General features: G+C 33.3%; 1 protein-coding gene across 1 annotated transcript in view; it reads right to left on the bottom strand.

The window, feature by feature from the left end:
- The window catches only part of LOC145239967 (integrator complex subunit 9-like), a 137057-nt gene that overhangs the window by 3230 nt on the left and 119257 nt on the right, over nt 1-14570 (bottom strand). The window contains exons 19-20 of the mRNA XM_080103554.1: nt 9600-9710; nt 7868-7927 (exon numbers count right to left, since the gene is read on the bottom strand). Of these exons, the coding sequence (XP_079959680.1) occupies nt 7868-7927; nt 9600-9710 (171 nt within the window). The remainder of the gene's footprint in view (nt 1-7867; nt 7928-9599; nt 9711-14570) is intronic.

The following is a 14570-nucleotide window of genomic DNA, read 5'->3' as shown; positions in this document are numbered from 1 at the left end:
GACAACTCCAGATATCTTTGCTAGAAAATTTCTGTTATTCCTCTACCTGGACAACTCCAGATATCTTTGCTAGAAAATTTCTGTTATTCCTCTACCTGGACAACTCCAGATATCTTTGCTAGAAAATTTCTGTTATTCCTACACCTGGACAACACCAGATATCATTGCTAGAAAATTTCTGTTATTCCTCTACCTGGACAACTCCAGATATCTTTGCTAGAAAATTTCTGTTATTCCTACACCTGGACAACACCAGATATCATTGCTAGAAAATTTCTGTTATTCCTCTACCTGGACAACTCCAGATATCTTTGCTAGAAAATTTCTGTTATTCCTACACCTGGACAACACCAGATATCATTGCTAGAAAATTTCTGTTATTCCTCTACCTGGACAACTCCAGATATCTTTGCGAGAAAATTTCTGTTATTCCTACACCTGGACAACACCAGATATCATTGCTAGAAAATTTCTGTTATTCCTCTACCTGGACAACTCCAGATATCTTTGCTAGAAAATTTCTGTTATTCCTACACCTGGACTACACCAGATATCATTGCTAGAAAATTTCTGTTATTCCTCCACCAGGACAACTCCAGATATCTTTGCTAGAAAATTTCTGTTATTCCTCCACCTGGACAACTCCAGATATCTTTGCTAGAAAATTTCTGTTATTCCTCCACCAGGACAACTCCAGATATCATTGCTAGAAAATTTCTGTTATTCCTCCACCTGGACAACACCAGATATCATTGCTAGAAAATTTCTGTTATTCCTCCACCTGGACAACACCAGATATCATTGCTAGAAAATTTCTGTTATTCCTCCACCTGGACAACTCCAGATATCTTTGCTAGAAAATTTCTGTTATTCCTACACCTGGACAACACCAGATATCATTGCTAGAAAATTTCTGTTATTCCTCCACCAGGACAACTCCAGATATCTTTGCGAGAAAATTTCTGTTATTCCTACACCTGGACAACACCAGATATCTTTGCGAGAAAATTTCTGTTATTCCTCCACCTGGACAACTCCAGATATCTTTGCTAGAAAATTTCTGTTATTCCTCCACCTGGACAACTCCAGATATCTTTGCTAGAAAATTTCTGTTATTCCTCCACCTGGACAACTCCAGATATCTTTGCGAGAAAATTTCTGTTATTCCTCCACCTGGACAACTCCAGATATCTTTGCTAGAAAATTTCTGTTATTCCTCCACCTGGACAACTCCAGATATCTTTGCGAGAAAATTTCTGTTATTCCTCCACCAGGACAACTCCAGATATCTTTGCGAGAAAATTTCTGTTATTCCTACACCTGGACAACACCAGATATCATTGCTAGAAAATTTCTGTTATTCCTCTACCTGGACAACTCCAGATATCTTTGCTAGAAAATTTCTGTTATTCCTACACCTGGACAACACCAGATATCATTGCTAGAAAATTTCTGTTATTCCTCCACCAGGACAACTCCAGATATCTTTGCTAGAAAATTTCTGTTATTCCTCCACCTGGACAACTCCAGATATCTTTGCTAGAAAATTTCTGTTATTCCTCCACCAGGACAACTCCAGATATCATTGCTAGAAAATTTCTGTTATTCCTCCACCTGGACAACTCCAGATATCATTGCTAGAAAATTTCTGTTATTCCTACACCTGGACAACACCAGATATCATTGCTAGAAAATTTCTGTTATTCCTCCACCTGGACAACTCCAGATATCTTTGCTAGAAAATTTCTGTTATTCCTACACCTGGACAACACCAGATATAATTGCTAGAAAATTTCTGTTATTCCTCCACCAGGACAACTCCAGATATCTTTGCGAGAAAATTTCTGTTATTCCTCCACCTGGACAACACCAGATATCTTTGCGAGAAAATTTCTGTTATTCCTCCACCTGGACAACTCCAGATATCTTTGCTAGAAAATTTCTGTTATTCCTCCACCTGGACAACTCCAGATATCTTTGCTAGAAAATTTCTGTTATTCCTCCACCTGGACAACTCCAGATATCTTTGCGAGAAAATTTCTGTTATTCCTCCACCTGGACAACTCCAGATATCTTTGCTAGAAAATTTCTGTTATTCCTCCACCTGGACAACTCCAGATATCTTTGCGAGAAAATTTCTGTTATTCCACCATGGACAACTCCAGATATCATTGCTAGAAAATTTCTGTTATTCCTCCACCTGGACAACTCCAGATATCTTTGCGAGAAAATTTCTGTTATTCCTCCACCTGGACAACTCCAGATATCTTTGCGAGAAAATTTCTGTTATTCCTCCACCTGGACAACACCAGATATCTTTGCTAGAAAATTTCTGTTATTCCTCCACTTGGACAACTCCAGATATCTTTGCTAGAAAATTTCTGTTATTCCTCCACCTGGACAACACCAGATATCTTTGCTAGAAAATTTCTGTTATTCCTCCACTTGGACAACTCCAGATATCTTTGCTAGAAAATTTCTGTTATTCCTCCACTTGGACAACACCAGATATCTTTGCTAGAAAATTTCTGTTATTCCTCCACCTGGACAACACCAGATATCTTTGCGAGAAAATTTCTGTTATTCCTCCACCTGGACAACACCAGATATCTTTGCGAGAAAATTTCTGTTATTCCTCCACCTGGACAACTCCAGATATCATTGCTAGAAAATTTCTGTTATTCCTCCACCTGGACAACTCCAGATATCTTTGCTAGAAAATTTCTGTTATTCCTCCACCTGGACAACTCCAGATATCTTTGCTAGAAAATTTCTGTTATTCCTCCACCTGGACAACTCCAGATATCTTTGCTAGAAAATTTCTGTTATTCCTACACCTGGACAACACCAGATATCATTGCTAGAAAATTTCTGTTATTCCTCTACCTGGACAACTCCAGATATCTTTGCTAGAAAATTTCTGTTATTCCTACACCTGGACAACACCAGATATCATTGCTAGAAAATTTCTGTTATTCCTCCACCAGGACAACTCCAGATATCTTTGCTAGAAAATTTCTGTTATTCCTCCACCTGGACAACTCCAGATATCTTTGCTAGAAAATTTCTGTTATTCCTCCACCAGGACAACTCCAGATATCATTGCTAGAAAATTTCTGTTATTCCTCCACCTGGACAACTCCAGATATCATTGCTAGAAAATTTCTGTTATTCCTACACCTGGACAACACCAGATATCATTGCTAGAAAATTTCTGTTATTCCTCCACCTGGACAACTCCAGATATCTTTGCTAGAAAATTTCTGTTATTCCTACACCTGGACAACACCAGATATAATTGCTAGAAAATTTCTGTTATTCCTCCACCAGGACAACTCCAGATATCTTTGCGAGAAAATTTCTGTTATTCCTCCACCTGGACAACACCAGATATCTTTGCGAGAAAATTTCTGTTATTCCTCCACCTGGACAACTCCAGATATCTTTGCTAGAAAATTTCTGTTATTCCTACACCTGGACAACTCCAGATATCTTTGCTAGAAAATTTCTGTTATTCCTCCACCTGGACAACTCCAGATATCTTTGCGAGAAAATTTCTGTTATTCCTCCACCTGGACAACTCCAGATATCTTTGCTAGAAAATTTCTGTTATTCCTCCACCTGGACAACTCCAGATATCTTTGCGAGAAAATTTCTGTTATTCCACCATGGACAACTCCAGATATCATTGCTAGAAAATTTCTGTTATTCCTCCACCTGGACAACTCCAGATATCTTTGCGAGAAAATTTCTGTTATTCCTCCACCTGGACAACTCCAGATATCTTTGCGAGAAAATTTCTGTTATTCCTCCACCTGGACAACACCAGATATCTTTGCTAGAAAATTTCTGTTATTCCTCCACTTGGACAACTCCAGATATCTTTGCTAGAAAATTTCTGTTATTCCTCCACCTGGACAACACCAGATATCTTTGCTAGAAAATTTCTGTTATTCCTCCACTTGGACAACTCCAGATATCTTTGCTAGAAAATTTCTGTTATTCCTCCACTTGGACAACACCAGATATCTTTGCGAGAAAATTTCTGTTATTCCTCCACCTGGACAACACCAGATATCTTTGCGAGAAAATTTCTGTTATTCCTCCACCTGGACAACACCAGATATCTTTGCTAGAAAATTTCTGTTATTCCTCCACCTGGACAACTCCAGATATCATTGCTAGAAAATTTCTGTTATTCCTCCACCTGGACAACTCCAGATATCTTTGCTAGAAAATTTCTGTTATTCCTCCACCTGGACAACTCCAGATATCTTTGCTAGAAAATTTCTGTTATTCCTCCACCTGGACAACTCCAGATATCTTTGCGAGAAAATTTCTGTTATTCCTCCACCTGGACAACTCCAGATATCTTTGCTAGAAAATTTCTGTTATTCCTCCACCTGGACAACACCAGATATCTTTGCTAGAAAATTTCTGTTATTCCTCCACCTGGACAACTCCAGATATCTTTGCTAGAAAATTTCTGTTATTCCTCCACCTGGACAACTCCAGATATCTTTGTGAGAAAATTTCTGTTATTCCTCCACCTGGACAACTCCAGATATCTTTGCTAGAAAATTTCTGTTATTCCTCCACCTGGACAACACCAGATATCTTTGCTAGAAAATTTCTGTTATTCCTCCACTTGGACAACTCCAGATATCTTTGCTAGAAAATTTCTGTTATTCCTCCACCTGGACAACACCAGATATCTTTGCTAGAAAATTTCTGTTATTCCTCCACCTGGACAACTCCAGATATCTTTGCTAGAAAATTTCTGTTATTCCTCCACCTGGACAACACCAGATATCTTTGCTAGAAAATTTCTGTTATTCCTCCACTTGGACAACTCCAGATATCTTTGCTAGAAAATTTTTGTTATTCCTCCACCTGGACAACACCAGATATCTTTGCTAGAAAATTTCTGTTATTCCTCCACCTGGACAACACCAGATATCTTTGCTAGAAAATTTCTGTTATTCCTCCACTTGGACAACTCCAGATATCTTTGCGAGAAAATTTCTGTTATTTCTCCACCTGGACAACTCCAGATATCTTTGCTAGAAAATTTCTGTTATTTCTCCACCTGGACAACACCAGATATCTTTGCAAGAAAATTTCTGTTATTCCTCCACTTGGACAACTCCAGATATCTTTGCGAGAAAATTTCTGTTATTCCTCCACCTGGACAACACCAGATATCATTGCTAAAAATAAATAAACATGGTACAGTGATCATGAGAATGACACTCTCCAGATACAAATTTGTTTTTTAATGGATTGTGCAACACAAGATCCATTCTTCAATCAAGTGATGAGTATTGTTAATATGTCTGTAGGACTATCAAGATTTTGGAATTATGACTATCTCCCTGCTGTCATGACAACATCTTTCTTTCTGCTCTCCTTTGAGTACCCTTAGGACACACTTTGTGCAAATCTTCCGCATTTTCAGTTCCTTGCGAATAATTGTGTACAGTTCCCACACTGACATCAAACTGTGCACTTATTGTCCCTATAGACACACAACGGTTCATATCCGTGAAATTCTTTATTTGGCCAATCAACTCTGGTTTTCTGACTTCCTTACTTTTCTCACGTCTCTCATCATCCCTCACAAACTTCGTGCTTTCCTTGAATCTCTTATGTCACTTAAAAACTGATGCTCGATTCATGCAAGATGGTCCAAAAGCAGTCTGAAGCATTCCATACGTTTCTGCCACATTTTTTTTTCAAGTTTAAAACAGAATTTATTGCATATCATTCTTCTAAAGTGTCCTCAAGTCCAGATTGCATTTTTAAAATTCACCAGCTGTGACAATCAGGCTTTAGTAGGATGTATTCCAGTTCCTGCTGTAGTTGTTCATTTTTTTTTTTTTTATTACATTTTCACCCCAAACAAGGCACATTGCCACTTTAATGTAGGGGGCTACTATCAGGGGAAACATCTACTGGGGTACTATGTAGGGATTAGGGCAGCGAGATGTTGGTTCACGTTGCACTTGAACTTATGCATGTCAGTACAGTTGGGGAAGCAGTGACCTGGAATGGAATTCCAAAGTCTAGCAGTTCTGGGGAAGAAACTACTGGAGTAGAAAGATCTTTTACATCTAGGGATCTCTACAGTGTGGGGGTGGGATTTTGCAGCTTGTCGGGTCTGTCGAGGGTGTTCACGTCGTGGGGGCACAAGTGCTTGCAGTTCTTCAGAGCATTCACCATTATAATACTTGTAGAACAGGCAGAGGGATGCAACGTTTCGACGATGGGACAGAGGCTGAAGCTTTGATGCCAGTTTAGGGCCTATCAGATTTGCGACTCTCTTTTGAACTCTGTCAAGGAGCGAGAGACTAGTAGCCGATGCACCGGCCCAAATGTGACAGCAATACTCCATACATGGGCGAATAGTGGCCTTATAGAGGTACTTGATACTTTCGGGTGTTAGAAGTTTTCTAGCACGGTAGAGAGAGCCCACCTTCCTCGCAGCGGCCCTGGCAATGCCCTCGATGTAATTGTTCCAGCTCATGTTTCCTGTGAACGTTAGGCCAAGGAGCTTGAAAGACGTACTCTCAGCTAAAGAGTTGTTGGCCATTGCTATAGGTGGTAGAGAAGGTTTCTTGTAATTATTGAATGAAACCAGTTTTGTCTTGGTGGCATTGAACGTTACCATCCATTTTTGTCCCCATTCCACTACTGATTTGAGGTCATCCTCTAGTGTTTCTGCCATTACTTTAGATATATGTTCATTTGTTTTCCTGTCGTGCCTGCTATTGAGTGTGGTGTCATCAGCATATATACCCATCTCAGAGGCAATTTTGTCGGGGAGGTCATTTATGAATATCAGGAACAGCAGAGGACCAAGGATTGATCCCTGGGGCACTCCCGCATTTATATTATATTGTTTAGACATACGACCGTCGAGGACAACCTGGATTTTTCTCTTATCTAAGAAGGATTTAATTATGTTAAGTATTCTACCAGTGATACCATAAGATCTAATCTTCCTGAGGAGACCCTCATGCCATACCCTGTCAAAAGCCTTAGATATATCTAGAGCTACCGCTCTGCCCTCTCCCGCTTTGTCCAGTGAATGGTATATGCGTTCAGAGATTACAGTGAGGATGTCTTCCGTGGAACGGGCTTGTCTAAATCCATATTGATGGTCGGTCAGAAGTTTAGCATCTGTAAGGTGCTGGACTAGAGCATGGTTAATTAAGGTCTCAAATATTTTGGCAAAAAGTGGGAGGAGGCTAATAGGGCGATAATTTAATGGGTCAGTTCTTTCGCCAGAATTCTTGAATACTGGTACCACAGAAGCAGTTTTCCAACAGCTCGGAAAGCAAGATTCATTAAGGCATTTGTTGTAGAGTTTGGAGAGAACTGGAGCTACTTCGGCTGAGCACTTTTTTAATAGCACAGCTGGGATGAGGTCGGGTCCACATGCTTTGGAAGTGTCAAGGTTTTTTATGATAGCATGCACCTGAGCAGGGGTGATTTCCAGATCGTCTAGCGTAGCGTCTGTCCGCATAGGAAAGTCAGGTAGGGGGTGGTTTAGAGGGTCCAGTGTAGAGTTGGAGGCAAACCGACTGGCAAGCATGTTAGCCTTCTCGGTTGCTGAGCAAAGAACCTCGTGATTGTTGGTTAGTGGGGGAATTGTTGATTGCCCATTATTTACTACACTGTTGTAGATTTTCCAGAAGTCACGAGTTCCTAATTTTTGTGCTTCGATGCGTTTTTTAGTGGTTTGAACCTGAATCATAAAAATTGGTCAGTCATCTCATAAGATGTATAGCAATAACATACTGAAGTTTAAGACACCAAATCGTACAATAAACGTTTAATATAAAACATGAAGTAAAAGACTCACCAAATGTATAATGGAAGATCCTTCTCCAGATTCAGCCACTTTTACATCGGTAATACCTTCCTAAAAAAAAAAAAAAAAAAAAAAAAAATTTCATTTCTCAGTTTTCATATTTTTTTCTGAATGAAATAAAATTGATAAATGAACATTCATCAATTTTATTTCATTTACTTATATTTTATTCAGATCATCATATCTTATCGCAATAGAAATTAACCCATCGCATGGCGGTGCTGTTTGCCTCCTTAAGGTCTTGGCTTGAGCAATGAAATGAGGACCCAATCGGCAGTTTTCCGTAAGGTGTTGCATCGTTTGTACCTCTCCACATGGACATAAAGGTGAGGTGTCTAGGCCGCACTTGTGGAGATTGTCTTTTGTTTTGCCTACTTTGGCTCTGGCTCTATTTAGAGTCACCCAGTTTTTTCTACCAAGGTTTGAACCTTGGGGGAGTGTTTCTTTTGGGTCTGGTAGGGCTTCATTTTTATTCCTGCTGTTATAGTCTTGCCATTCAGATTTTACTTTGAAATGCTCTTTTTTCAAAATGTTTTATTTTTAATAAAATATTGTAATCAAAATATATTTTTTCGTCTTTACCTTGATTTTTTTTAAAATGATTTTATAAAAAATATTTTTGAAGTTTACATAAAAATATACTTTCAAATACTTTTTTAATATCTTGTAATGAAAACATTATTTTAGTCTTTACATTGAAATATTTTTTAAGCTTACATGAAAAATATTTTTTATAGTTTAAAAAATTCTTAATTAAATTAAAATTATCCCTGCGTGAAGAAATCTGATTTCTAGTTTCAAAGGAGAGAATTTGCACAGCTCTATCATCAAGAATTCTGATTCAGAAAACACCAATTTTCAAAATATACTTCCCAAAAATACCAATTTGTAAAATACACATTATGACTTCCCAAAAATACCAATTTGCAAAATATACGACTTTCCAAAAATACCAATTTGCAAAATATACAACTTCCCAAAAATACCAATTTGCATAATATACGACTTTCCAAAAATACCAATTTGCAAAATATACAACTTCCCAAAAATATCAATTTGTAAAATACACATTATGACTTCCCAAAAATACCAATTTGCAAAATATACAACTTCCCAAAAATACCAATTTGCAAAATATACAACTTTCCAAAAATTACCAATTTGTAAAATACATAATACAACTTCCCAAAAATACCAATTTGCAAAATATACAACTTCCCAAAAATACCAATTTGCAAAATATACAGCTTTCCAAAAATATCAATTTGCAAAATATACAACTTTCCAAAAATACCAATTTGCAAAATATACGACTTCCCAAAAATATCAATTTGCAAAATATACAACTTTCCAAAAATACCAATTTGCAAAATATACGACTTCCCAAAAATATCAATTTGCAAAATATACAACTTTCCAAAAATATCATTTTGCAAAATATACAACTTTCCAAAAATATCAATTTGCAAAATATACGACTTCCCAAAAATAACAATTTGCAAAATATACAACTTCCCAAAAATACCAATTTGCAAAATATACAACTTTCCAAAAATATCAATTTGCAAAATATACAACTTTCCAAAAATACCAATTTGCAAAATATACAACTTCCCAAAAATACCAATTTGCAAAATATACAACTTCCCAAAAATATCAATTTGCAAAATATACAACTTCCCAAAAATATGGGATGAAAATAAGCAGAAAATATTGTTCTTACCTCTGCCAAAGCATCGACAAATCTACTTATTTCAAGTGTGCCCCAAATGTACGAACGAATTGCCCCTTCAGCCTTCAGTTTTTCCTTCAAAGGTAAGTCATCAGGAACTGGCTGGAAAACAAAGTCAACAAAACAAAAATGATAACAATGAGTTTTCTCTCTAATTAAAATTGTTTTTTTTTGTATATTGAACGTGGGAAAAAAACATGCTTCTAATATATCTTCAAGTAGAAAATGATTATTTTTTTCAATATTGCATTCCATAGTTTTCCATTTATTTTCAGGTTTCATATGATTTTCATGATTTTCTATGGCTGCACTTGGCATTCGTGATCAAGATTTCACTGATTCTCTTTTACTGATTTGGAATATGTGGTGCTATAGGGAAAAAAAGGAGTCTCTCGCTTCTAACGCATAAAACCAAGTTTCCCCTTTCAAAACTAACACTGGTGCTACCAGATCAGGATATCTGAAGATATTGGCTTCCCGAGACAAAATTCACCTAACATTGATGCTTTTTGTTTTTCTATTTCTTTTTGCTAAACTTTTGTTCTGCAAAACCAAAACCAAAAACAAAAACAACAACCCACCTTTCCCCCTCTTTTTCTTTCTTCCCATTTCCAATTTCTCTATCTATCTCCCCCACTTCCTGACTGGTTTCCTAACTTAAAATGTACCAAACATTAATACTGTAACCCTTTTTCCCTCTCCCATTGCAAAACTCATTCATGTTCTGCAGGCGAGGGAACAAAAACGATAAAATACACTATAAAACAACCAAACCAAACACTACAAACTAGCGATTGAAGATACAAAGAGTTTAAAGAATAAAAACCTTCTACAAAATAACTGGATACAACATGAATACTATTTCCAAAATAACTGGATTCGGCATTAAATAACCCAAAAAGGGGTGATATGTCATAAAACCACCAAACCAAACCAAACGTAGCACAGATCTTTGTTTTGTTCCAGCTGAAATGAAGAAAATACTCATTTTGATAAACTCTCAGGAAAAATGATTGCATCATTCTACCGTTCTGATGCAGTCTTCTATCTATATAAGAATGAGATACATTCTAAGATGGAGTACTGCTTCCACATTTGGGGAGATGTTGCCCAGAGCATTCTTTCTTGCTTTGATAGAGTACAAAATCGATTTCACAGCCAAGTCAGGGGATGATCTCGTGTTCTACAGGCCTTTCTTACAGAAGAAGCATTGCTAATCTTTCTCTATTTTATCGTTATTTCTATAAAAAATTCTGAACTTAATTTTAATCTCTAGTTCCTCCTTGTAAGATATTCACAGCAAGAACTTGTCTTTCTACCACAACTATAAAAAAAACTTTCCTTTCCATCTCCATGTGCTTAATATCATAGACAACTTTCATGAACAGAGTTCCTTTCTAAGAACTTCCGATCTAAGGAACACATGACCATGGAACTGTTTCCCTGAGGGCTATAAATTTTTATTTTTATGATATAAAAAAGTTATGGTGTGAGAAGTTTTATAGTCGTGTAGATAGAGGTCACTATATTAGAGACTATTCTCTACATATTTATTCTAATTCAATGTTGGGTATGAATATTTATTCTAATTCAATGTTGTGTATGAATATTTATTCTAATTCAATGTTGTGTATGAATATTTATTCTAATTCAATGTTGTGTATGAATATTTATCCTAATTCAATGTTGGGTATGAATATTTATTCTAATTCAATGTTGTGTATGAATATTTATTCTAATTCAATGTTGTGTATGAATATTTATTCTAATTCAATGTTGTGTATGAATATTTATTCTAATTCAATGTTGTGTATGAATATTTATTCTAATTCAATGTTGTGTATGAATATTTATTCTAGTTCAATGTTATGTATGAATATTTATTCTAATTCAATGTTGTGTATGAATATTTATTCTAATTCAATGTTGGGTATGAATATTTATTCTAATTCAATGTTGTGTATGAATATTTATTCTAATTCAATGTTGGGTATGAATATTTATTCTAATTCAATGTTGGGTATGAATATTTATTCTAATTCAATGTTGGGTATGAATATTTATTCTAATTCAATGTTGTGTATGAATATTTATTCTAATTCAATGTTGTGTATGAATATTTATTCTAATTCAATGTTGTGTATGAATATTTATTCTAATTCAATGTTGTGTATGAATATTTATTCTAATTCAATGTTGTGTATGAATATTTATTCTAATTCAATGTTGTGTATGAATATTTATTCTAATTCAATGTTGGGTATGAATATTTATTCTAATTCAATGTTGTGTATGAATATTTATTCTAATTCAATGTTGTGTATGAATATTTATTCTAATTCAATGTTGGGTATGAATATTTATTCTAATTCAATGTTGGGTATGAATATTTATTCTAATTCAATGTTGTGTATGAATATTTATTCTAATTCAATGTTGTGTATGAATATTTATTCTAGTTCAATGTTATGTATGAATATTTATTCTAATTCAATGTTGTGTATGAATATTTATTCTAATTCAATGTTGGGTATGAATATTTATTCTAATTCAATGTTGTGTATGAATATTTATTCTAATTCAATGTTGTGTATGAATATTTATCCTAATTCAATGTTGTGTATGAATATTTATTCTAGTTCAATGTTGTGTATGAATATTTATCCTAATTCAATGTTGGGTATGAATATTTATTCTAATTCAATGTTGTGTATGAATATTTATTCTAATTCAATGTTGTGTATGAATATTTATTCTAGTTCAATGTTATGTATGAATATTTATTCTAATTCAATGTTGTGTATGAATATTTATTCTAATTCAATGTTGTGTATGAATATTTATTCTAATTCAATGTTGTGTATGAATATTTATTCTAATTCAATGTTGTGTATGAATATTTATTCTAATTCAATGTTGGGTATGAATATTTATTCTAATTCAATGTTGTGTATGAATATTTATTCTAATTCAATGTTGTGTATGAATATTTATTCTAGTTCAATGTTATGTATGAATATTTATTCTAATTCAATGTTATGTATGAATATTTATCCTAATTCAATGTTGTGTATGAATATTTATTCTAATTCAATGTTGTGTATGAATATTTATTCTAATTCAATGTTGGGTATGAATATTTATCCTAATTCAATGTTGGGTATGAATATTTATTCTAATTCAATGTTGTGTATGAATATTTATTCTAATTCAATGTTGGGTATGAATATTTATTCTAATTCAATGTTGGGTATGAATATTTATTCTAATTCAATGTTGTGTATGAATATTTATTCTAATTCAATGTTGTGTATGAATATTTATTCTAGTTCAATGTTATGTATGAATATTTATTCTAATTCAATGTTGTGTATGAATATTTATTCTAATTCAATGTTGGGTATGAATATTTATCCTAATTCAATGTTGTGTATGAATATTTATTCTAATTCAATGTTGTGTATGAATATTTATTCTAATTCAATGTTGGGTATGAATATTTATTCTAATTCAATGTTGGGTATGAATATTTATTCTAATTCAATGTTGTGTATGAATATTTATTCTAATTCAATGTTGGGTATGAATATTTATTCTAATTCAATGTTGTGTATGAATATTTATTCTAATTCAATGTTGTGTATGAATATTTATTCTAATTCAATGTTGTGTATGAATATTTATTCTAATTCAATGTTGTGTATGAATATTTATTCTAGTTCAATGTTATGTATGAATATTTATTCTAATTCAATGTTGTGTATGAATATTTATTCTAATTCAATGTTGGGTATGAATATTTATTCTAATTCAATGTTGTGTATGAATATTTATTCTAATTCAATGTTGTGTATGAATATTTATTCTAATTCAATGTTGGGTATGAATATTTATTCTAATTCAATGTTATGTATGAATATTTATTCTAATTCAATGTTATGTATGAATATTTATTCTAATTCAATGTTGGGTATGAATATTTATTCTAATTCAATGTTGTGTATGAATATTTATTCTAATTCAATGTTATGTATGAATATTTATTCTAATTCAATGTTGGGTATGAATATTTATTCTAATTCAATGTTGTGTATGAATATTTATTCTAGTTCAATGTTATGTATGAATATTTATTCTAATTCAATGTTGTGTATGAATATTTATTCTAGTTCAATGTTATGTATGAATATTTATTCTAATTCAATGTTGTGTATGAATATTTATTCTAATTCAATGTTGTGTATGAATATTTATTCTAGTTCAATGTTATGTATGAATATTTATTCTAATTCAATGTTGGGTATGAATATTTATTCTAATTCAATGTTGTGTATGAATATTTATTCTAATTCAATGTTGGGTATGAATATTTATTCTAATTCAATGTTATGTATGAATATTTATTCTAGTTCAATGTTGTGTATGAATATTTATTCTAATTCAATGTTGTGTATGAATATTTATTCTAATTCAATGTTGTGTATGAATATTTATTCTAATTCAATGTTGGGTATGAATATTTATTCTAATTCAATGTTGGGTATGAATATTTATTCTAATTCAATGTTGTGTATGAATATTTATTCTAATTCAATGTTGTGTATGAATATTTATTCTAATTCAATGTTGTGTATGAATATTTATTCTAATTCAATGTTGGGTATGAATATTTATTCTAATTCAATGTTGTGTATGAATATTTATTCTAGTTCAATGTTATGTATGAATATTTATTCTAATTCAATGTTGTGTATGAATATTTATTCTAATTCAATGTTGGGTATGAATATTTATTCTAATTCAATGTTGTGTATGAATATTTATTCTAATTCAATGTTGTGTATGAATATTTATTCTAATTCAATGTTGGGTATGAATATTTATTCTAATTCAATGTTATGTATGAATATTTATTCTAATTCAATGTTATGTATGAATATTTATTCTAATTCAATGTTGGGT

Source organism: Euprymna scolopes, chromosome 19 (assembly GCF_053919585.1).
Source record: "Euprymna scolopes isolate OS-2025 chromosome 19, ASM5391958v1, whole genome shotgun sequence".
In the NCBI taxonomy this organism is placed as follows: domain Eukaryota; kingdom Metazoa; phylum Mollusca; class Cephalopoda; order Sepiida; family Sepiolidae; genus Euprymna; species Euprymna scolopes.
Note: the sequence above shows the minus strand (reverse complement) of the source record. Positions and strands in the feature narration are given on the sequence as shown.